The sequence below is a fragment of the Pseudochaenichthys georgianus genome, chromosome 17, assembly GCF_902827115.2.
Source record: "Pseudochaenichthys georgianus chromosome 17, fPseGeo1.2, whole genome shotgun sequence".
Classification (NCBI taxonomy): Eukaryota; Metazoa; Chordata; class Actinopteri; order Perciformes; family Channichthyidae; genus Pseudochaenichthys; species Pseudochaenichthys georgianus.
In genome coordinates this window covers 20,183,943-20,209,902 of record NC_047519.1, presented here as the reverse complement: position 1 = coordinate 20,209,902, position 25,960 = coordinate 20,183,943, and the positions used below count along the sequence as shown (strand labels likewise).

Sequence of the window (25,960 nt, the reverse complement as noted above, 5' to 3'; positions counted from 1 at the left end):
ATCCAAGAAGCTGTGAGTAACCCTATTATAGAATGCAGTAAACAATAAACATGTCCTCCTTCTGAGAGGAGTTGTCAACAGTTCTAAATTTGTGAGCGAACCTACAGGGTATCACAATCAGTATGAGTAAAAGCGGAAAGGATATTGTGCCATGAGTAGAGGGCACAGCTGGCTGTTGGGCATGAAGACACTGTGCATCAGGACAAAATCATCCACCGCCGGGTCTAACAGATGAAAATAAAAACAGATGGCAAATGGGAAGAGAGTCAGACAGAAAAGCAAGGAAATAATCAAAAGGAATTGAACATGACATTTATAATGTATCCATTTAGCTTGCTTTTCCCGCTTTCAATCCTTCACTCTTTCATTGCGATGCATTTGATAGAATGTCTGGACAATCTCTGTAAAGATCGACTTATCAAAGTCACTTTTATAAAGCATATTCATTCGTTTTGCATTGGCTACCTGGTTCACTTTGATGTACGTCCATCCTCATGGACTCCAGGAAGTGCTCCAAAATCTTCTCAGGTGTCCCCGATATCACAGTGTACCTGCAAAAGGTGAATTAAGAGAGATGTCAGAAGGGATTCCTTCTACTGTACACTTTTAAGCAAGCATGCAACACTCCTTGCACATACTTGATGCTTCCCAGGGTGGAGGTGCGAGGACTCTTTTCTAACACCAGCACAGCTTGTTCATGCTCTTTCAAACGCACCGTGTTGGCTTCCACATCCTGAAAACACAATAAGATGCATGGATAAAAGCAGTAATAGTTCTCCACAAAGACAAATGTGTTTATTATAAATGTACTGCAGCTCCTCTACCAGAAGAGGGTGACAGACATCACAGTCAGGAAGCATCAACTATTAGTGAAGGTGGAGGCCCAAAGTCATGCATTCAGATAGCGTTTCATTTAATGGATCTTACTTCATTGTGTTGAATATAGGTTGAGGAGGAACGTCGGCAGTGACTTTTTATTGTACCAAAGTTAGTATTTGTTGCATGTGTACTACATTTGTATCCCATCAGGATAAATGTCCATCTCTTCTGCCTACCCTGAGTATCCTGTTGAAGTCTTCCTTGTCGACACGAAGGAAGTGACAGTTGTCTTCTCTCAGGACGATGGAGGCGGCACGAGGTGAATCCGTAACCAGGGCCAACTTCCCAAAGTCATCACCCTCGTGAAGCGTACACACCACACCCTGAGAAACACATACGCATGAATGCACACGTAAATAAACACAAACAAGTTCAGACACATTGCAGTTTGCCTGTCATCTAATACCCTGAAGATAAATAAGGAAGCAGCAGGAGCACTCGGGACTGAGATGATTCATTTGCACTTGTCTGTGTGCATGTGTGATCAATGTGTATGCACTGAAATGAGCATGTGCTACACATCTCTGCCTGTGCAGTGGTTGTACATCAGTGTGTGGTGTGAAATAGTGTATGCGTTCAATCCCTTAAGCCATTTAACCCTACTGATGAGTCATGGTTAGCTGTGCTGAGTTTGCCAAACTCCTCTGTTGGTGTTCCCCAGCCCCGCAGGACACACACTGCTGGTCTGCTCCACACAGACATGTTTTCAATCCAAAACAAGCTGTTAAAATATTATCAAATGAAGCACACGACTCTAACATGTAAGTGGATGCATTCAAGGACACACCTTGCCGTAGATTACCACGTTGACAGAGCCCTTCTGAATGATGTACCATGAGGTGCCCTCCTCTCCTTGGTTGAATACTGTAAGATAAAGATGACAAACATATATCAACCCCACTAACATGACTAAAGGATATATCCTGTACATCAAAGGTCTTCAAAGTGTGAATCGAAGGAGAGACGTGAGCTGCAATTTGTGTAAAATTCATACTCCGTCTACAAGTAAAAAAGGTCCAAACTGAACAAAGACATAATACACACATGCTTATAGATTCAGTGTGTGGCTGTTCATCACAAACCTGCTGAGAAATCATTAAATAAAGAAATTCCTTCTCTCAATCTTTTTTAAGAATCATCACATCTTTAATACTTCAGGATAAAAGTAATCCAGTAATTGTTTGTGCATGAATAAGTACATTTCAAACAAAAATAGCTAACTGATAACTTGGCAGCTTTAAATGGGGCCAAGTTAACACAATGTAAACAAATAAAGGTTAAAAATCACAGTAACTGACTTAGGTGTCTCAGTTTTGTCTGAGATGGCTGCCATGGTGCCAGACTTTCAAAAAACCCTGCTTTACGATCATTTATATTAGCAAACAAAAATGCAATTCGAGACAAAATGAAAAACTCACACACGGTTCCAGCTTTTGCATGTGACTCGAAGATCACAACGCTCGCCAGTTCCCTCTTTACCTACAAACAAGAAGTCATAAGGGATTTAGCTGTACTGCAAACATATGTGAGACAACAGTAATATGCACAGATCAGGGTTTTTAAGGATTATTTTTAGCAACCTTCCATCATGTGCATGGAGAGTTTCGCTTTAGGACACTTTGACTCATCTGAAATTCATATTCATAAGCACCATGTTCAAACGATGAGGAATAAAAACGTAATAAACACATTTTTTGTGAATCACTTGAATCTCCTGAATGAAACTGCATTTAATGGGATTTCACATAATACACATAATACTGATTATAGGATCATGAAAACAGCAGCTAAACAAAGACTCAACAGACTCCTCCACATGATGAAAGCCTGCCAAACTTACCAGTCCCATTACACTGGTGAGATAAACGCTAATGCTAGTGACTACAATGTCTCCCTCTGGTCTTAAATACAAAAGACTGTAGCAGGTGGTTCTGATAAATGAACAGCCTTCCTGCAAACCGTTACTGTCCCTTTAAGAAAAGTGCAGCGTGTGACTCACAGTGTTGGAGAGATGAGCTAAGGCCTTGATGTGGAGCAGCTCATCGTAGATGATCTCAAGGTCGTCCCCTGTCCTCTGACCGGGCCTGTGGACACACGCAGGGGTTTGTCCTCATCAACTCACCATGGACATTTCATGCATGCTTCACCTTCTATTAAACTGCATAAAAAAATGTATAATGAAATCCTAATGCTAAAATCCCCACAGATGATTTGTTCATAATTGTCGTGGCTTCCTTCCTTCTATCAAGCCACTAGAAGCCTTAAACAGACATTTTTTAACTCGTTTTCTTTCCTTTATATTACTTACAGTTGAAGAGTTGCTTGGCCTCCGATGGTTTGGATGATATTATGAGTTTGCTCAAAATAAAATAACAAACTTTTACACATGCAACAAAGAAAAGAGGCCTTACAATATTCAAAACAAATAGGCAAAACTCAAATAAAATAACAAACAACTAACAGTAGGTATTCTTTCTTTCTTGATAAGGCTTATATAACTTGATAACTTAAAGGATAATTGAACGGTTAAAAAGTGTGCCTCGACGGCGTCTTTCTAGCAGGTTGCCCATCACTGTCACTTTAGAGGAGGCGCCGTGGGAGTTGTAGTCTTTTATGCTCTAGTTGACTACAGACGTCACGATTAGGTGGCCTTTCTTATACAAACAAAATACTGGCTCTAACAATAATACATAATACATTATAGTATTATTATACAGGTTTGTTCAGGATTATATTTGGTTTAACATGTTTTGTTTTTACTGAATGTAATACCCAGGAAATTGTGATTTTCAGTGTAATGTAAGTTCATGCACTACAATGAACTGTTACTGACGATTTCCGGAGGATCATGCGCAGCAGTGCGTCAGGGCCAATCTGAGCGAGGAAGAGGATGGTTTCCGGCAGCTCCTCTTCACTCTCCCTCTTCTCCTCCTCGCTGGGCAATGGAGTGTCCTCCTCCTCATCGTCAAGAAATCGATAAAACAGGTATTTGTCCTGGAAACCCAGCTCCTGGTCCACTGAAGAGCACGTACACATTGTACACGTATGAACAAACAGTCGGTGCATGCAAAGTGATTTTAGTAACCTCAGATATAGAAGTAAGTAAAACAAATTGTGATGGATTTGAAACAGAAAACGCTTAATTCTTGTTGGGGAAATATTTTCCAAGGCCCATAACTTTGACCCAGTTTATCAGTTCATACTGTCCTGACTGAGCTCAGTGTTTTGTCTCCCTGTTCCTGCCTGTTGGCGTCAGCTGATAGAGGTGTTATGATGCTATCTTGTTATACACAATGTTGATTATTCTCTCTGAACTAGTTAAATACATGGGTCTGGGGTAGAGTTCTTCAGAATTGATTGTGACATCTCAAACATGTGGTCAAACCGTGGCCCGTGACATGTCCTGTGAATTCTCCAGCCGTAACTCCAAATAAACCGTCAGTGTTTGCCATCAAAGCTCCAGCTCTCCTCGTGTCTCTCTGAGTCCTGACTCCAATTGCTTCAGAAGTTTCACAATTCTCATTTCAACCACAAGAGGCAGTATTGAGCCACAGGACCATGTTCTTAATAGATGTTTTTATATGTGTTCCCACAGGTGAAATTGTATTTTTCCATGCACTCATACAGAAGGTGTATTGTGTGTAACACTACTGTCACGGTAACATCTGGGACAATACTCTCTTACTAGACTGGGTTTCATGTTGATACTTTCACTGTGATAGATGTTCATTTGTAGTATTAACACTGCTCCAATTCAGAGTAAAAGAGAGACACGTTATTGGCTGCTTTGAAATAGAGGATTGGGAACTAGTTACCGTGGTTGAGCACTCCTTCTTCCAGTAGCGCCTGCCACATCCCAACAGCATGGGAGCGGGTGAGAACACAGGCGCTCTGCAGCACCAACCAGTCCACCAGCTCTGTGCCCACGCAGCACTGTCTGCAACACACACAAACCACAACATCTCCTAAAGCTGCTGCATGCATAATTTAGTGTAAACACACATTTGGCATTCAAATAAATTCAAGTTTAATTACATTTAAAACACTTTAGTTTACCTCTGGGGTCAATTTGCAGAAGCATATAGAGAGTTTCAATGACACACTATGGGAAAACATTTAAAATATGTAAAAATCTAAGGGTAATCTGTACACATTATGCTACTAGCGTAAGACTTAAATGCAAAGAAAAGCAGCATAAGCTGTACAAATTAAGATAGTAATTAGAACGATAACATGAATATAAGAGCAACTGACACACTGTTATTAATGATATGAAAATGAGAAATTGTGTAAGTACAAGGTCCTACATGTATACGCGCAGGGTATATGCAGGAATCCTGAAGTCAAATTTAATACCTTTTAAGACCTTTTTTAAGACCCTTTCCATACATTTTAAGACCTCATCGCAACTTCGAGTTCTAACCGGTTACATTGGCGACACACTTTACCTCACATTTACTATATTGATTGTAAGATAGCACAACTAAACAGAGTGCAGACAGACTACTGAAGCCTCCTCTCCACATGAAATTCAACCTCTCTGTGAAGGTCAGGTTTAATGCAGTATGCTGCTTTGTTGCTTCTGTACTCTGTGCTCTTTCATTCCAGTAAAACTCCTCAGAAACCAGTAGAAACCAGTATTTGACCAATAAACAAAACAATTGACAACACTTTGAACTATGAAATATATTAAACTTTGGTGAGCTTCAGCGGGGTAATGCCATATAGGAGCTCCCTCACAAATACCCAGGGGTTAAATTGGGCTGGGGCTGTCCGGGGCTAAGCCCGGCACATAGGACGATGCTCTGACGTCATCACCCTCACACATTTGTCATATGTTTACAAAAAACGATATATATGTTAAGACTAGGGATGCTCCGATCACCAATTTCGGGGCAGATCGCCGGAATCAGTATCGGCCGATACCGATCGCCGATCCGATCGAGTGGGCGGGGCCTAAATGGAAGATTTAAACATCACTTTAAATCTTCCATTTAAAGTGATGTTTAAACTCAGTTAATGGGGCTCATTCACTGGCGCTTCCACAAACAACAATCAACTTAATTATTACATTGAAATGATGTACATTATTAAAGTTTACATTCACTTTGGATAATAACACGGGAGAAATTAGCGGAAGCGCTCTCTTTTCCTCTCTCCCTCCCCTCTCTCCCCTTCTCTCTCTCTCCTGACCTGTCAGTATCTCATGCAGCTCACTCATCTAGTAATGAGTGACCCGACAGTGAAGAATAAATATATTTATAATAACTAGTTTAGCTTGTTCCAGAGGTAGATAAAATAGCTAAGTGTGTTATCTCTAACTCTTGTGTGTTTCGCTCTGCTCACCGGTCCGGCGGGCGGAGCTGCAGGATTTCTGCTTCACACTCGTTGCATACCGCTATTTTACTGTCTTTTTCGGACACCTTAAAATAATGCCAGACCGGTGAAGCCATGTTGGCGAGCTTGTTTTGCCGCGCACAGAGAAAAGTGTCATGTATTTTACGTCATGCGATCGGCTCTCGCGATCGGCATGTTTAGAGAGCACCGATCGATCGGTAGAGAGTGAGTATCGGCCGATATCGATCGGTGACCGATCGATCGGAGCATCCCTAGTTAAAACTTTTCTCGTTCTTAATATAGACTATATTTAGGGTCGATATGTGTTGACCTTACTTTAAAATAGCAGATCTCTGTGACCGGATATAGTTTGGCTTAGACCCCGGCCCCACAAGGACGCATACAGTAAAACGCATTCGCAAACGCAAAAAAGTCTTCCGTTCACACCACACGCATTCGATTAATTAACGTGTCCATTCCCATAGTCTATGGTCCGTTCACACTAGACCGCTGGAAATGCTGGAAACGCTGTAGTACATATGCCAGGGCTGTAAGTGGTGCTGCTGCCGCCACAAAATACACCAAAAGCAGCGAAGAAGACCCCGGAGCATGGTTGTCATGGTTGCCCTTCCGTTTATTCTCCGCGGTGGACGGCGTGTTCTCCTGCTGTATATCTCTCAGGTAGTCCACCAGCAGATAAACCCCTCCCCCCCACAGAGCGGAGCAAGGCAACGAAACTTAAAATAAGAAGCAGCATTTTATGGCACGCTATGCATGGGGCCACCTTGAAGGGGTTTCCCGACATGTTGTTTCAGTAAATTAAAGGGTGTTTCATGTTGTCGTTGCTGTGGACCTTCTTAATACCTTGAAAAATGCCGTTTTAATAGCCTTAATTTTCACTAAATTGATTTATCAACGTTTAATACTTTTTAAGACCCCGCGGACACCCTGACGCGGTTTACGTATTTAAATGTTATATTTCACACAGGCTCCGCCCTCTACTGGACTCTATGGGTACTACTCTCTATCATGCTGTGCATGCTTTCACCTACTGAGTTACGTAAACGTAGCCGGCCAATCGGGGCGAGCCTACCTGAACGCGTGCACAGGCCCACAATATATAAGGCGGCTACACCCTCCGCCCACCATCCTTTTTCTCTTCAGCGAGCGAGTAACAACTGCAGAGAAAGTTAAACGTTTGAAAGAAGAAGAAAGAGTTATCATACCTCCATGGAGAGACCCGGGCTTGTCCTTCGTGCCATGGCTTAAATAGCGGGCGCCGATCTCCACCACCTCTGCTTCGAGTGTTTGGGGGACCAGGATATGGCCGAGGCGGTGCCATTCACGTTCGCCATTCCAGCGGGGCGGATGGCTCCATTTGCCGTTGTCGGGCACTTCCGGGTCCGGTCCATGGAGGTCCACCGCACTAGGTGATGACCATGGCGGCGGAGCACAGCTGCTCCCAGCGGACAGCAGGCTGGGCAGAGAGCTGAAAAGAGCTCTGCTCTACTCCGACTGCAAATAAACACGGGTGTGTTGGGCATCTCGCTCATTGCTAGAGATGCCCTCACCAGATCAGAGCGATTATTTGGCAAGGCCGAATGAGGAGCTTGGTCTGCGGTGTGGCCGCCGCCGTTGCTCCCGGGGGGGGTCACGCCGCATGGCACTTTCCAAAAGGACCGTGTTGATCTCCTGGGAGCCCCCATGTTTACGGAAGGGCTCTTTCGATCGATCTCCTTGGTCACGTGGGTGAGGAGTAGTCGCAGTATGGCTGCTTCTTGCTCATCCCCAGAGGAAAGAACACTGTCCCACACTCCCCGCCCCCTCTGTAAACTCCAGTATAGGAGCCAGCAGGTGGGCGCGCACACGTGAGTGGAATAAACCGTAGTGTTGTCAAAGCACTGTGCGGGTTCAAGAGAGAGTGATGTGTGTGAGAAATGCATTCAGTGAAAACAATTGCATTTATCCCAGAGTAAGAGTCATCTCTCTCCACATTTCCACTTTTCACCGTTTCAAAGAGATGGCATTAGGACAGAGCCGCGACCCCACGGGAGCGTGCCGCGGTGTGCTCAAGGACCTCAGTAGAGACTTCGGCCAAAAGAGTGTCCGAGCTGACCGCTCTGTCGGTGCACCCAAGCTGTATTTTGATCCGGGGTGACCGTAGCGGGGCGACACTCAAACCCCTCCTTAGCTCCTAAGAGCCTAAGGAGTTTGTTCAGGTCAAGGGCTATTCAGTTAGGTGGCTTTAATCTTCCACCCCATATTGGAGCCAGGAAGGCTAAATTGCACGTCCTCTGCCCGGTGCGTACGCTAGCATGTTATGTAGAGTGCACGGCTGCCATTAGACGCACTGAACAGCTGTTTGTGTGCTTTGGGGATGGTGTGGCTAGAAAAGCTCTCTCCAAGAAGCGCCTAACAGGATGGCTATGCGAGTGCATTATACGAGCCTATGGACGGGCAGGGAGAGCCCTCCCCGCTGGTGTCCGTGCACATTCTACACGGGCTGTGGCTGTGTCAACAGCCTTATTCAGCGGCGTGAGTGTAGAAGATATATGCACGGCGGCTTGCCTATGGGCAGGCTGGGAGAGCCTTCCTCACTAATGTCCATGCCCACTCTCCACGGAGCGTGAGTGAGTGTGGGGGACGTGGTGCACTTATGTTTTCCCATGCTCCTGAGGGATCTGAGGAACATGGTGCGCTGTAGGCTCCAGACGGAGTATGGGCACAATGTCTTTCCTAGGCCGCTCGCTGAAGAGGGTGTAGGATGGCGGGCGGAGGGCGTAGCCACCTTATATACTGTGGGCCTGCGCGCGCATTCAGATAGGCTCGCCCCGATTGGCCGGCTACGTTTACGTAACTCAGTAGGTGAAAGCATGCACAGCATGATAGAGAGTAGTACCCATAGAGTCCAGTAGAGGGCTCCGCCTGTGCTTACGTACTAGGGTTACAATACGTAACCCCCCCCCGTTTTATTTTTACTGTGAAAAAACATTACATCATAGTACAAAGTTTAAATTGGAATAAAGACCTGTGACCCCCTGATCCGAACACCAACGCACATCCCACTGCACCACACGCCTCCCAGGCGGAATTGTAAACAAATGTCCTCTCACCTGTAGGTCTTGAGGTGGTACTTCCTGTCTCGAATCATGTGTGGGGCTCTGGACAGAATGGCGTTGCGGAGAACTTTCCCCGCTCTCTGCAGCTTCTCTGAAGGGATCTACAACACACACAAACACAGTTTGTTAACTTTAATCCAAGAGTCAATACTTGCAATGCTTGTGCTTGTGATAGCAATAAACAGCCAAATACAAATAAAACTGTACCAAAAAACCCATATCATCCTCTACAGATCACACCTGCACCTTATAAAGAGAGCGTTAAAGCAGATGTGGACACACACACAGCTGCTGTTGAAAACAACAAATGAAAGACTTGCTAATTGGGCAGATGGGATCTTTCTTCTACGTGCATGCATTACCTCGCATTAGCATAACTACAGAGGAACACAGCTGTGATTCATCATCGTCCCTTATCCGAACGCATACACCTCCAAAATTCATTCTGATTCTTTCACGAACATGAAAGTATGCAGCAGTGAACAATTTTATGACACTGTGGTTGATTTTATTTAAATATCGCTGCATAATTCACAGCATAAATCTTTGCCTCCACCACCTAAAATCCAGCAAGACATCCTGGATCGTGTTTTTTAAACCTTATTCAGATTTAGCATTTTGGCAAACATCACAAAGACTAAAAGGTAAATGTTCCTCAAACCTCAATGCCCTGTCTCGATAGATATTCTGACACAAGCAGTGAGGCGCAGAGGAACTCAGGACACAGTGAGGCGGCCTGGCCCACAGTATATTGGTTGTTGTGACTTTGGTTCATTCATGCTTTGTGTGCCGAGAGGAAGGGCATAGCTCTCCAAAACATGCTGGCAGAGTTTATTAAAAGGATCAAGTTGCCATGCAGAAGTTTTTTTTACTTCCTAGACAAAGCGCGGACAGACCTTCAGGTTCGGGGCAGTGAGCCGTGGAGAGTGATTACCTTGTTGTGGGTTTTGTTTGCAGAGTCTGAGTTCATGTTGTCTCTTTCGGTGAGTCCTGAGGAGGAAACAAATGTTGAAGTTAAATTGAAGATTTCTTACAAGTACTTTTCCCTCCAAAAACTATGACTATAAACTATTCCTTATGTAGCTGAGATAGAAAGTGCTGAACTAGAATACAACTTCCATAGGGCTGCTTGCGTCTTCCAACCTATCAAGTTGCAGCTCCCATTCATGTCTCATCTCATCATAATTTTACTTAATAGATATGTGTGTTAAATAGTCCTAATTAGTGTATTAATCATGGCAAACAATGGGTTTTGTGACCTTTGATCCCCAATATCTAATCAGTTAATCCTCCGGTCAAATTAATGTTTGTTCTACATTTTAGGGAAATCCCTCAAGGCCTTCTTAGGATTTTGGATTCATGAAAATTGGACAAAAGTGAGTTCACAATGACGTTAACCTTTAAAGCCCAAATCCAATCCAGGCATAGAACCCGAAATCACAACAAAAATGCTGGGATTCATTTAATACTATAGATCCTGACTAACACTATACTAAAGTATAATGTGTTGAAAAGGAAGTAGGAGTAAAATACAAATATATTCAACATTTTCTAGTCTATGTTATTTTCTTTGCAAAAATGAAATGCCTTTTCAATATAAAATACTTATGTTACATTACTCTCATTCATCATTTATTATACAACCTTTCAATATGCTAAGCTACTATATCCATTGTTTATGTATAAGTAAACACACTAGTAATTAAACAAAGAAATATTTACAGTGTTTATATTTACAGTGTGTACTACTCACTGTCATTGTTGGATCCACTCTCCATAGCTCCATAGGGAGGGGCCAACAGTCCTGCTAGGCTCTGACGATACTTCTACAAAACAAAAGGTACACTTGCATCAGTGTGTCTGTCTTATCAATGTACCTCCTATTATTACTTCATTTGTAAGAAATCATCCGTTATTCAACATCAAAACCCATGACGTTTCTTTCCGTCTTTCTCCAACACACACAAAGCGTTTGTTTCAAACACACGCTGCAAGTGCCCTCAAAACAAAGCCCTTTGTACAATCAAGATCATTTACATGCAGAACAACTAACATTATATAACACACACACACACACACACACCACTTCACAGCACAGCAGCATTGAAAAACGGGGTTAATGAGAGCATCGGGTGCTTCTAAATGTGTGTACAGATGCTGCTTCTACAGCATTTGAAACAATAAACTGTATTTGCATTTGTAAAGCCGTGACTCTCCAAGAAATAAACACAGCAGGTTACTTTGAGTGTGCCATAGCTCTACTTCTGCAAGGTCATTGATAAATAATGCCTTTGAAAACACACAAACTCATACACTTACAGAGAGAGAGAGAAAGAAAAAGGATCTGTTTGACCTAAAGACACAAGGACTTCCAAGATAATGTTTTTCTTGCACACACACTTAACCAGGATCAACATGGCTAAACAACTTAATGAGGTAAAAGACAACACAAATAAAGAACGAAAACATTACGGTAATCTAATTTTCCCACATGGAGGAGTACCACTCACCTGAAGGAACACACTTCAGCCTAATGCCGAGGGAATTAAAACCCCAGAGAGCTGCCCTCTGCTCCTTTACAACTCGCACACAAGCCACCGGATAGTATCCTGCACAAAACAAGCTGCTCCCTCTCTCTCGCCCTCGCACACAGTCGCCCCAGTGTATCTCTCTGTCTCTCACTTTCCCTCTCTCACCGCAATCCGGCCAAAAACCAAACCACTTTCCTCTCACAGGTTACCACGGTGATCTGAATCCTTGTATGATCGAGCTATGATCGAGGAGAAAGAGGGAGGGGGGAGACAGAGAAAAGGAGACATAAAAGAGAAAGAGGGTGAGGAGAGAGAGGGAGGAGAGGAAGGAGACTGGCAAAAGACAGAACATGGCCAATAGAGAGGAAGTGGGCAGGAGAAAAGTAGAGCAGGTGAAAGGGAAATAAAGTGAGAAAGACTTACAATACAAGCCTGCCACAGTACAGGCCAACCAATCAGCTGTCTGATATATTGTGTGTTTACATATCAGTCAGAAACGCTGTTTAACATTTATACCTTGTTGTTAATTCACCCTTTTATTCTCCACTTGGTGTTTGAATTATGGAGCAGCGCTTTTTTTACTTTTATCCTTTCATCAAACACATGACCGAATTTATCCTTTGGCTCTATAGTCCTCGTCACACACAAGCATACAAATTAACACACACACACACACACACACACACACACACACACACACACACACACACACACACACACACACACACACACACACACACACACACACACACACACACACACACACACACACACACACACACACCACACACACACACACACACACACACACACACACACACACACACACACACCACACACACACACACACACACACACACACACACACACACACACACACACACACACACACACACACACACACACACACACTATGAGCTGAATGAGATTTAAAACCTCAGGCTATGTTTTATAATCCAAGAATAGACAGCAGAGTGCTGAGGGCTGAGTGCACTTAGCTGACAAACAAACTCACTCCAAGCCCAATAATAACAGGGCACACACGCTTTAATAACCAATGATTGTCTAATCTCGCTTTCGTATCTTCCTGTGTCCTAAAGTTCAGATATCACGTTCCACTAAACCCAATTTATATTCATGTAGTTTATATTCATCTATACCTCCTCTCCAAACTGGAGAGGAGGTCATTATTTATTTTTAATTGCAACAATGAATAATTTAGTCTGTTTTGTACTGAAACCAAAAAAGCAGCATATCTTTTTTAGAGAAATATTTTACAAAGAGGCTGGTCAAAAGCAAAAACAAAGCACACGTCAAGTACATTTTTTTTTCATATCTAATATAACTGCTGTTTATTCTCAAGGAAAACTGGATGTTTTTGGACTTGACAGCATGTTCAAACCACATAGCAGACATATACAAAACATAGAAACAACAATAAACAAATCCACTGAATGGAGGGGCTGACCTCGACAAGGAGGCCCACTGAGAGACATCCACTTCAATACCAACGCTCAATAAAATATTCCAGCGTCAAGTCCAAAGCTGATCGTTCCAATATGATACAGTCTCTGCTATATTATATGCGATATATTTGCAGAGTATTTATATTCAGGAGTGATCTAAATCATTCATGCTATAGTTTAACTGGCTTCTTCCCCCTTCTTTAGGTGTTGTTGGGGAAATATTTTCCTGGGCCCATAACTTTGACCCAGTTTATCAGTTTGTACTACCCTCATTGAGAACAGGCACCTGCAACCTTGGGCTGCTGTGCTCAGTGTTTTGTCTCCCTGTTCCTGCCTCTTGGCGTCAGCTGATAGAGGTGTTATAGTGCTTTATCTTGTTATGCACAATGTTGATTATTCTCTCAGAACTAGCTAAATACATGGGTCTGAGTTAGAGATCTTCAGAATTGGTTTGGCAACCGCTGTGTCAACTCGTGGCACAGCACATGTCCTGTGAATTCTCCGGCCGAAGCTCCAAATAAACCGTCAGTGTTTGCCATCAAAGTTCCTGCTCTCCCCGTGTCTCTCTGAGTCCTGTCTCCATTGCTTCCATCACAGGTGTGATGTGTTTTATCTCATTAGGTCACTTTAACTTGGCAAAGCAGGAAAAAGCCCAGGTGTAAGTAATATAATGTTAATCAAAGGACAGCAGTCATTAGTGTTACCTGTGCTGTTCCTGCACAAAAAGGTGTACAAAAGGCTCACCTAATGGGACTATGCATGAGCAGAGACAATGAAATCCGTAGCTAGGCCACAACGCCCTCAAATTCCTGTTTGCTGGCTCAAAAAAGCAGCTGGCTGTTCAGATTCACAGTGAAGTCTCAGTTCGTTTGTGTGCCTCCTTGACCAACAGTAAGTGTTTTTGTTATTTCAATAGTAGTTTTCTATTAGTCATTTGTACAGTTAAGTTATAGGTCTACCATCTGTTTATGTATTTGTTTGTTAGTTAGTTTATACACCCTTTACGTGTGTATAAGTAACTTTTGATTGTAGAGAATTGTACATTTAATGTTAGTTAATGCTGAGGTTTCTTTCTTTCTTTTAGAACCACACATACACATTTCAGTATTACTGTATTACCTGAGTGCCTGTGCATCTATCCATATCCAGTTAATTAACAAACCTGCCTTCCATGTCCTGAATAGACATCCCATATTGTTGTCTACGTTGCCTAATCAGCAAGAGCTTCATTACAACCAGTCTACATGATGTGACAATAAAATCCTCTCTATGTAACGGTTGTAACACAATCAAAATGTGTTAAAAACACCTGCACTTGAGCCCAGGAGGAAACTCTAGCACACACTGGTAATATTTTCAGAGTCAGACAATATTAGCCAAGGGATCCCTACATATATCACTTTTAGATTCCCCCTACACTGCCTGCAATAAAGACACTGTATAACACATTCTGTATATGGATCATCATGCTTTATACTTTAAATACTATAAACATCCGGCTCCTGAGGTGTGTGTCTGATAGGTGCAGCAGAATGGAGGACAGCCCTCTTGTGGTTAAAGGCACAATTACATTAGGAGGTTGTCTGGAAATTGTCGTCTCAATAGAGAAACGTATTCTGAGATGGAAAGCTTTAGGTACCAAGAAGACCGAGGTCATTAAGTTCCTGCTCACACTCACAGCTACACACAGATTGTCTCTCACCTCCCAGAGGCTCTTGAATTCCCTCTGTTCGATACGGAGCAGCTCGCTGGTCTCCCTGCTGACGATGGTAGCGTGGCGTGGTGTGTTGTCCAGGATGGACTCCCCGAACGCCGTCCCGATCCCCAGAGTACAGATGGCGACTGCATCCTGTGCACCAATACAAAAGATTTGCTTAGAGAGTAAATGTGGGAAACAATACTCTGCTCACATTTAAGGCTTAAAAGTTGCTGGTTCTAATTGTGGCTTAAAAGTGAATTATACAAGTGTGACACTACTCAGAATGCAACTTTTATGAATATTTTCATAATCTATGAAACTGCATTCCATTTTCAGTTAATCACATTTTCTAAAGTCCAAGGTGTTGCGTTGAAATGTCTTGTTTTGTCTGACCAACAATCAAAAACCAACAACAATTTCATTTACTTGTTAGGACAAAGTAAAGGGGGTGAGTACTAACATATTTCATAAATCAGGATTAGGTATTCAGGTTACAAATCATAAGCAAATTAAGCCCCAATTTCATATGAAACATGTGCAATTTGATTATAGTGACATTAGAGAGATTACATGCTTACATTTTTGATCAACTCTTTATAGTATGGCCATTTTTTTAAATAACAATTATTTGAGGAAGCATTCTTTTTCTTAGTATAAAAGGTTGCATTATTTAATTTCAATGTTTGCTTTAAGGTTTAAAAAAAGTATTTATTGTTATCCAATGGTTAACATTACTAATTAAAAAAAATAACATTTGTATTCAGTAACCGACTACATTTCAAAGTAATCTCACCCATTCAGACTTATCGCTGCAGGCCTAATAAACACGACACAGCCGTAGCTAAAAGATATATCAAAAGGTTTGCTTTATAAAAATGGACAGATATGAAGAGCAGACAGATTAATATATGCTAAATAATGCAAATAGATTCAAATATGAAGGACGGGTAAACAGGGTCTTCTGTAAGAAAAACATCTCTTGGCGCTGTATATAATTGGACAGGCTAGAAGCAAGCGAGCACAGATAAATGTGAAAACCCACATACCGACACTCCATTGATTTAGACAATATTCTGCATGCTATTAAAACCCTTACAGCTGTCCAAACTGACATTTCAAATATAGCCACAGAAACTAGGCCACCAGTGGCTCTTTAGGGCTACACACATGAAAAGGACACACAATGGAGGAGCTTCTTATCAACATCTTTAACAGGGAACAAATCCTGTCTCTCTCTCCTTCCGTCTCCCCCCACCGTCACTCTTTGTGCTATGTATAGTATAACCCATAAAGGTTATGAAGCAGCGGAAGCCACAACTCTGTGGACTTGTTTTGTGTGCTGTGGCAGCTTTGCTCTGGCATATTTAAGCATGGAGACATGAGCTAATGTACTGAAACAATGTCCGCATTGAGGAGAGTCGTACAGGATCATCAGCCGTCTAAACGACGAGCACTTGTAGAGCAGTCTGCATCTTCAAAGAGATGTTATGACAAAAATAATACAAATAGGTAAATGGCAGCCATGAAAATAAGGAATCTTCATAAAAATAGAAAGGAAATTACCAAATGTATCCCCTAGTGCCCATTATTCAACATTCAACTCATCATCATTCTTCATACATTAGTGATTCAAATGATATACAGGAAACAGAATAAACACACAGCAGCACAAATTCAAATAAGCAAATCATTTTGAGTATTATTTACTGTAAAACGTCAATACATATTTACATCAACTTCTATAATGCTGTTTATTAATGTTTATACCTTCTCATAATGTTTATAGTGTAAATACATTCAGTTTGTTTAGATCCGTCACATGTATTTATACAGTTGCAAGAAAAAGTATGTGAACCCTTTGGATTCTCCTTCCAAACAACTCAACTTTGGTTTCATCTGTCCACAGAATATGTTGCCAGTAGTGCTGTGGAACATCCAGGTGCTCTTTTGCAAACTTCAAACGTGCAGCAATGTTTTTTCTGGACAGCAGTGGCTTCCTCCGTGGTGTCCTCCCATGAACTCCATTCTTGTTCAGTGTTGTATGTATCGTAGATTCGTCAACAGAGATGTTAGCATGTGCCAGAGATTTCTTTAAGTCTCTAGCTGACACTCGAGGACTCTTCTTCACCTCATTGAGCATTCTGCGCTGTGCTCTTGCAGTCATCTTTACAGGACGGCCACTCCTAGGGAGAGTAGCAACAGTGCTGAACTTTCTCCATGTATAGACCATGTGTCTTACCGTGGACTGATGAACATCAAGGCTTTCAGAGATACGTTTGGAACCCTTTCCAGCTTTATGCAAGTCAACAATTCTTAATCGTAGGTCTTCTGAGAGCTCTTCTGTGCGAGGCATGGTTCACATCTGGCAATGCTTCTTAAGAATAGTAAATTCAAAACTGGTGTGTATTTTTTATAGGGCAAGGCAGCTTTAACCAACACCTCCAATCTCGTCTCATTGATTGGACTCCAGGTTGGCTGACTCCAGACTCCAATTAGCTCTTGAAGAAGTCTTTAGCCTAGGGGTTCACATACTTTTTCCACCCTGCACTGTGAATGTTTACATGGTGTGTTCAATAAAAACATGAAAACATATAATTGTTTGTGTGGTATTAGTTTAAGCAGACTGTGTTTGTCTATTGTTGTGACTTAGATGAAGATCAGAACACATTTTATGACCAATTTATGCAGAAATCCAGGTAATTCCAAAGGGTTCACATACTTTTTCTTGCAACCGTGTGTATATATATATATATATATATATACATAATATACATGCATTTATATTTATATTATACTTGAACAACTCTGCACTTTCTGCTGTTTTACACTTCTCGTTAGAGGATAACAGTATCTCGTTTTCTTAAGTATTTGTACTCTGTGCAATGACAATACAGTTGAATTGAATCTAATCTAATGAAGCTACAATCCAACTTAATCTCTCTTGAATCTCTTCTTACCTGGTGGTTTGCCGTTTCGGACACTTTGACATCCAGAGAGCCAGACAGGACAGCATACCAGCTGGTGCCTATGTCCCCCTGTCGAAACACTGTGGACAGTAAAATACGTTTAATACCATACACTGCTGATTAATAAAATGATTTTATTTCCTAACACACAAAGTTTCTAGTGCAAAATGTAGAATATATTTTCTAATCACCCTGCTTAATCAAAAGCAAGTAGGTGCCCACAGTAATTTTTCATTAAAACTAGTTGCAAAGATTTAATGGTGGGTGAATAACTGGTTTATTTTTTGTTAGGTTGATCAAAAAAACTTCTGTAAGTAAAAAGAGTTACATTTTCTATTGAATATCGAAATAAAACAGTTTAAAGACCTTATCTTAGGCATTGGGAAATGAACATTTTATAGACAGAACAATTATTGGAAACATTGATAGATTAATCAATAGAGCAATAAAACCAGCAAATAGCTTGCATAATTGCTGGAGAGGTGTGTGTGCCCTTAAATCAAATGTTAAGAATAAGTCTTGTAAAACATCACAACTGTCACATACCAACTTTAACTATACATGTTGTACAATGGTGCTTTACTATGCTTTTTACAGAGGATATACTGAGCCTGACAGTCTCATAGGCATGTATAGTCATACTAAAAACCCATGTGCTCTATTACATTCCATAATCCAAACATGTGTGCATTGTCAGTGGTTACGTACACGTGATGCCTTTCTCTAGGCATTCATAGAAGGCCGAGGCACAGATCTGCAGTAAGAGGGGAGCTGGGAACCTATGGAAAGCTTTGACCTCCCTCAGTCTGGTCAGAATGATGTCAACATCCTCTCCCGAGCGCTCCGAAGGCCTATGTGGAAGAATAAACACCATTAGATCTAACCTAGATTTCAAAGAACCAAAGAACCATTTTTGTGATTTGGCCTATTAACTGTAAAACTATTTAGAATAAAACTATTAACTGCATGACGTCACTTGTTAACTGTGATGGATTATCCTTCTCCCCATAGCTGCATGTGGAGAGTAAGAAATCAATCAAAAGCCTTCAGTATAATGCTCTAGAAAAGCAGTTAACAGTAATGTTGAAAAATTGAAATCAGCAGTTAATGGACTGAAACGTAAACAATTGGTTTGTATTGTCCTTTAAAATAAAAGGCAGCTCTATTGTTATCTCCTTTTGTGTGTGTGTGTGTGTGTGTGTGTGTGTGTGTGTGTGTGTGTGTGTGTGTGTGTGTGTGTGTGTGTGTGTGTGTGTGTGTGTGTGTGTGTGTGTGTGTGTGTGTGTGTGTGTGTGTGTGTGTGTGTGTGTGTGTGTGTGTGTGTGTGTGTGTGTGTGTGTGTGTGTGTGGCCTGGTGTCTTAGCGATAAGAGTAGAGAGCAGAGAGCTGCAGGCGTTACTTCTCCGGGCTTGGACCCCCCACAGGGTGTTGATGTAAGATCTCATTTGTACTGCTGCTATTTCTAATACGCTTAAATCTGAGCACACACAGACACACACACACACACACACACACACACACAATTATTGGACGTCTACACGGACACCAGAGCCCACAGAAGGTTGATCTGAGAGCTTAAACATTCTGCTCTGTGATGTGGTGGAAAGAAAACACAGCGCCCAAAACGGTTCGTAGTGACACACTCTGCAGTCAGCCCCATTCATTCACATGTTTTTATTTTACTAGCAACTCATCCGTGCGCGTGTGTGTGTGTGTGTGCGTGTGCGTGTGTGTTCATACAGAATAGCTAATGCTTGTAGGCTTATTCTTTCACAGTCAAGAGGCTTTCTATCCCCTCTCTTACTTCAGCTGCTTCCTCTTTTATTGCTCCCAGCTTTCTCTTCTTGGTCTGCCGCCACTAAACATAACACACTAATCTCTAATTTGTCTCTTCTCCTCTCTCAAGACATGTCACTTTTTCTCAGGAACATAGTAGGAAAGACGGAAAAGAACAAATGAGCCTCTTTCATCTTTCTCCTCTCCATTACTGGCACATCTTGGTTTCCCTCTATCCATTAAGCCACACCACTAACACACCGGCACTCACCATCCTCCCATTATTACCCCCTTATTTCTGCTTTAAAAGCTCACAGTCAGCTCCTCTTTCACCCACATGCACATACACAGATAAACACATATATGTGTGTTCCTGAGCAGTAGCCTGGCCGGTGCTCCCAGATAAACACAGACTGAGCCTGAAGGGCTTCACTGCACAACACAACATCTGCCAGGAGCTCAAAGCCATTACAGACAGGGCCTATTCTTTCTATCCTTTTTTTTGTCTGACTCATCCTCCTACTGCATGCGTCCTCTGTATTGCGATCGAGCGTCATATCGCAGTGTAGGCTGGGGGTTAATGGCTTAGACAGGTGGACTCCCACACAGTCCGATAGGGAGAGACAGGGAGGTTAACTCGTGGGGGTGAAGGGTGATACCAGCATCACCCTTCACCTATCTGTCTAATAATCCCCAGGTTGAATCCTGGTATTTTTCTCTTTGTCGTTGTCCTGTTTGCTCGCTCCCTGCCTGTCCAGAGGAATCTTCCTCCCTCGTGGGTGTGAGACGGATGTGACCTGAGAGCTTTTCACCTTCTCTCACTCTCCCCCAGCCCTCTTGTCTCTTTTCCTTGACTTCTCCCTTCCTCAGCCTCAGTTCATGTCAGCAGGGATCTCAGCTTTCGACCACAACTAATGGTTGCACGCACATATGCACAAGTAGGTTTTACAAATCGACTGGCACACTGAATAGGAAACGGAGAGGGACCAGAAGGTTCTGCAGAATGTTTTAGAAAACATCATTCTGTTTCCAGATAAATAAATCATAGGATGATTTGTGGCAGCCAACACATTTCCAGAGTTAGCAGATTAACACGTTACTGTACCAGAGATACCCTTGAATTGTATGTAAGCACGCAGGCCCCCTCGACACTCATTCTATCACAAACTGAGATTCTGTTAAAAACACTGAATATTAAGCAGCATAAGCACAGTTCCAGTAACAATTTATTATCTAAAGATTACTCATCATATTAATCCTCCAGCCTTGTCATCTTTTCAAATCAACCTCAATAATTTAGGTATGAGACAAGAGGTTTAACTTAGAAGACTTCTATTCACTTGGAAATTGCTTTTGTCTTGGACTTTTTGTTTTTCATGTCATCTGAATGTGTGCATACTGGACAATGCTCCCATTTTTCTTTCAGCAGAGGGACATTAAACTCCAGCTGGCATCTGTGTGTTGACTGGACCATGCTTGAGGCAAAACAAATCTAATGTCATATAATTCACACTCACTGCAATAAATGTCTGTGGACATATATATAAAGACACTCGTATCTTAACCTCTGTCTTCCTTTTGGCTTCTCCCTCTCCTCGCCTCTTAGTCTTCACATCAACAGTTACTGTAGATGACACATGCACACTAATACACACTCAAGGATGGATATTGATTGAATGAGGGGGTGCATAGCTGAGGAGCACTGAGTGCTCTTCAATGAGATCTTGTCCTGTTTAATCTTACGACCCTGACTGCCCCTCACTCACACCCACCTACTGCATTTAGCTGAAGATATAGAGTACTGTAGTGTGATTGGTGGATTTTTATGTTTCACTTAAAAAAAATTGACAAAATGATGTACATTGCGCATACAGGTGAGGATGAGAAGACAAGATGGTAGCTTCAGGTTGCCTATAGTAACGTGGGGATGTGTCATAGTGAGGTGTGTACAGTATGTGTGGGTGTGAGCTGTAGGGTGCATGTTTTATTTATCAATGTTTGTTTAAGATGTGGGGTGCATCATCTCCAGTAATTAGTGCATAGCTGCCCTTTCTTTGTCTTTATTTATTCAAGACCTCTCCCTTGGATATTATGATGTTGGCACAGCATGGTACCTTTAATGTTAAGTGGGCATATAGAATGGACTCAGATTTTCTACAGCTTCTACATTGAGAAGAACACATTATTTTGTAAATTGGCTGTTCAGTTATTCTAACCTATCCATTCAGATCAGAGAAAATAGTGGCTGACATGCAGCATTGTGGCAAAATCTGAGAAAAAGAATACATAGACCTGCCTCTTAACCGTCCTTTAATACAATCACCACCGGTAGTATTTTAAAAATGCATGCTATATGATTGAAGCAAACAGACATAAACCATGTGCGTCTAATCTTCCATAGTGCAGAGACATCCCAGTGTACCTCGAAGCCACCAACGCCTTTTTGACCGTGCAGATACAAGAAGAGGGAGTATATTGTTATGCACTGCAGCACTGAAAGAGGGGTATATTCACTGAAAATGATAGTAACCTATTGTGGGCTAAAAACAAGGCGTAGCATACCATTAATGCACACTCACACACTGCACACGCAGCGATCACCGGTTGCCATTGATCACGTTGACGCGGATGAATGAATTAAAAACACAACCATCGCTGTGGGGATGCACGCCGTGGAAGTGTCTCGTGGATGCGTGTCCACTAACCTTTTATCCAGACAGCCGATCCACTCCGCCGTCGGAGACGAGTTGGGGGACGTGTGCACCGCGACCATCTTCCCCGGTCGTGTGTCGGTGAGCGCTGTGATGCTACCGGAGGATGTTTCCCGGTTGTCGGTGGTCGTTGGCTGCGCCCCCTCCCCGCCCCTCTGCCTCGAGCTGCCTCACACAACTACTGGCTGCCGCTGCTGCCTTCATCATGGCAGTCTGCCCTTATAGGCGTTTTAAAGGGTCATCTGCAGGCAATTAAAAAAATAAAGATAGAATATATGTCAGTTGGAATAGTACAACTGTGCAAGGATTATAATAAACTTACTATAGGACATGTAATGCTTAGAAGTTAAGTGTAGGCCTACTATTGGATACAGTCAGTAATCACAGTTGAGGTAGACAAACTATAATATTTCATCAAATTAAGGGATTTACCAGTGGTGCACACTAGGGTGGGGAGCCGGGCAAGGCATCACAAGTGCCCCCTGTCATTTAGGTCGGCTCACTCATCACCTCTCTGGTCAGTCTGTGCTGTGAATTCAGCTTAAACATCCAACAGATCAGCAAACTACAAAGTGAGACAGAACATTGGAATGCAATTATTACAGATATTTTCCGACAGAAAGTGATATTTCAACAGCGATTTTTTAAAGCAACTTGTTTGACAAATGTTCTGTTTGGTGCAAATTGCAGATACATCGGCAGTCCCATAGATCTCCTGTATGCTCATGCCATTTGTATGGCTTTTGAATCGACAGGTAAAACATGTAATAATCAACAGACATCGAACAATTATCTCATCTTGCAAATCACTCTTCCTCACTACACAGGATAAAATGATCGATTGTGAAGTCCAACTCCCAGTGTTGTAGCCGATATAAAACTAAAGCCTGCCAGGTCTGGCTATAAACCGGGCTAAAATTGTGTAGTGTGAAAACAGCATTAAACAACTCTTGGGATTCTTGAAAATGCTGTGTATTGTAAACAATGTTGCATAAAAAATATTCCCCACAGTAAAAACCCAACCAGTAAAATGCATCGCAAGATAATCTCTGTCCCTATTTAGTTTAGTATTTTAGTTTCAATAGGATGAGTCACCTTCAGAGGAATTGTGATATAGCAGGGAGCACAGATTTGGATGCAACAAGAGGGACAGGAAGAGGTATAATAAATATAGAAATGTGTACTTTATGCAAATAAGGGAGAAATGGGTCAGGAAATATCAAAGTGATCTACCAAAAGCTGACAGAAGGATAAGTGGCAGACTGTGGTTACAAAATGTTGACTACTGAAGAATGACTCGTCAAATTGGCTTTCAATTCCACACTCTGAGGAACTGATGAGCCCCTAATTTACGCAATGCTTTGTAACAATCTCATATCGGCCCAAACAATGAATGCTATTCCAGACATATGAAAAATAAAGATACAATCAAATGTCAGGATAACGTGGGTCCTATCACAATATACATACACAAATGATCCAGAATCTATGACAATATATAGAGGAGGAGCCTAATCAGAGTATTGTCAGAAATAAGTCATCCATATAGGGAAACTAGCATAAACAAGCTCCTTATGAATAAAAAAACACTATTTACAGATTGTTATGGGCCTAAATTAAGATCAATGCAAGATGCAGCTACTGTGTCCTTGAAGGATGCCTCATGTGAAATGGTGTACGAACAATAACAAAGCAGTGTTAGTTTCACTTGTTTGGATTCAACCCAAGTGATACGAAAGAGAGATGCAGCCTGTCGCCAGGATGAGTGCAACCACCGCAGTAAAGGGAGAGAGAGGGAGCGGGGGATGAGGATGAGCAGGGAGGTTTTAAGCATCCAGCGTTACCTGAAACCATTACTTATTTTCCATGCATTCTCTAGCTGAAAATAAGGGGTCACAGAGAGGTGGGAGAACAGAAGATTCAAAAATAAATTCAGGGATCTGCATTTAGTGGCTGCTCTGAAGGGCATGGGAGGTCAGATACAATGAGGAGGACAAGGACTGTTTTTAACGTAATAAAAGAGTAAAGTAAGGAAGGAGAAGAGTTACTGATGCGTCTCAAACTCCTCTAACTTAGACCGCTAACATTTGTAAAGTCATGTGTTGTGCACACTGAATTCAGGTGAATTCAGTGTGCAAATGTGTGCACCTGTTGCAACTGTGTGTATGTGTGTGTGTGTATGTGTGCGTGTGTGCGTGTGCATGTGTTTACGGTTGCCTTACTGCATCTGTTTGAAATGGCACTTTGGCATGCATGACTGTAATACTGGAGGGTGATTGAGCAAGTTTTTACCATGATGTTGAAATGCAGTGTGCATGCATTAGTGTGTTTCCGAGCCAGCTGTCTAAGAATTCTATTTTTAAAATATGCTTTGTCAAAGATTTTGAGAAAAGTAAAGCTTAATTACTATAGCATGACAACAATTGAAGTGTATCTATTGATATTTAAAATGTGTCTTGCAGAATCCATCCACTGATCCAATCCATTTAAATGTTTTTCATCAGGAGTTTGACTGGGTTCCAAAATCACAGCACATTTTCTACCCAAGCTGTTATCTAATGCAGTAAATGCAAAATAAATGTGCATGTGCATCTGAGGATTCTGCAGGATGTAAATATAAATCCTGAAGCCCCTCACAGTTTGACAAAGATCAGTTATAATGCGTTTGACCATGGAGAGAATTTAATCAATAACTCGGTCATTGTTAGTGCAAAGCGCAACATATTAATCCACGAAGAATCGCATCATTAATGATGTTGTTTATAAATGTGCAGTTCTCTCATTTAGACACAAAGTGGCAGTATTATTGTTTATGGGTTCATAAATGCACCACCACAATGCAACACTTGAGCTATAAAAAGGCTATGCCACACTGATAAACAGCACCGTACAAAAGGGTGCAGAGCTGCAGAACTGCAACATAGTGCTCTGCCCATTTAAAATGCTGACTTGTGTGTTCATCCCAGAGCAGAAAGTGTGTTATTGAGTTGTGTGTGTGTGTGTGTGTGTGTGTGTGTGTGTGTGTGTGTGTGTGTGTGTGTGTGTGTGTGTGTGTGTGTGTGTGTGTGTGTGTGTGTGTGTGTGTGTGTGTGTGTGTGTGTGTGTGTGTGTGTGTGTGTGTGTGTGTGTGTGTGTGTGTGTGTGTGTGTGTGTGTGTGTGTGTGTGTGTGTGTGTGTGTGTGTGTGTGTGTGTGTGTGTGTGTGTGTGTGTGTGTGTGTGTGTGTGTGTGTGTGTGTGTGTGTGCACCATAGACTGGTGTAAACCATAGACTGTATATATAAAGGTGTAAACACATGTCTGCATTTAAATCCTCAGAGGATGGAGTGAAATTCCCCTATGAAGCTGGGAAACTCTAAATATGGTTGACTGAACAGATAACCATATGGGGCATGACTGTCTGCTAAATCCAGGCTACACACACGCACACATACAAACGTGCACACACACAGCTAATATCATCAGCTGTCAGACAGTA

At 42.0% G+C, this 25,960-nt stretch overlaps 1 protein-coding gene across 2 annotated transcripts in view; it reads right to left on the bottom strand.

Annotated features, from left to right (window-relative positions):
- Window positions 1-22,654, bottom strand: part of LOC117462889 (rap guanine nucleotide exchange factor 4-like) — a 28,654-nt gene extending 6,000 nt beyond the window's left edge. The window contains exons 1-16 of one of the 2 annotated variants that reach the window (XM_034105250.1): window positions 22,479-22,654; window positions 18,706-18,848; window positions 17,989-18,077; window positions 15,035-15,181; window positions 11,089-11,161; window positions 10,270-10,325; window positions 9,330-9,436; window positions 4,695-4,816; window positions 3,713-3,896; window positions 2,879-2,963; window positions 2,298-2,358; window positions 1,667-1,743; window positions 1,056-1,202; window positions 639-733; window positions 466-551; window positions 146-224 (exon numbers count right to left, since the gene is read on the bottom strand). In XM_034105250.1, coding sequence (XP_033961141.1) covers window positions 146-224; window positions 466-551; window positions 639-733; window positions 1,056-1,202; window positions 1,667-1,743; window positions 2,298-2,358; window positions 2,879-2,963; window positions 3,713-3,896; window positions 4,695-4,816; window positions 9,330-9,436; window positions 10,270-10,325; window positions 11,089-11,161; window positions 15,035-15,181; window positions 17,989-18,077; window positions 18,706-18,848; window positions 22,479-22,546 — 1,619 coding nt within the window. In that variant the 5' untranslated portion in view covers window positions 22,547-22,654. Of the gene's footprint in view, window positions 1-145; window positions 225-465; window positions 552-638; window positions 734-1,055; window positions 1,203-1,666; window positions 1,744-2,297; window positions 2,359-2,878; window positions 2,964-3,712; window positions 3,897-4,694; window positions 4,817-9,329; window positions 9,437-10,269; window positions 10,326-11,088; window positions 11,162-11,845; window positions 12,224-15,034; window positions 15,182-17,988; window positions 18,078-18,705; window positions 18,849-22,478 lie in introns of those variants that run through there. The other variant, XM_034105251.2, reaches the window with a different exon arrangement.
- Window positions 22,655-25,960: the final 3,306 nt, after the last annotated feature.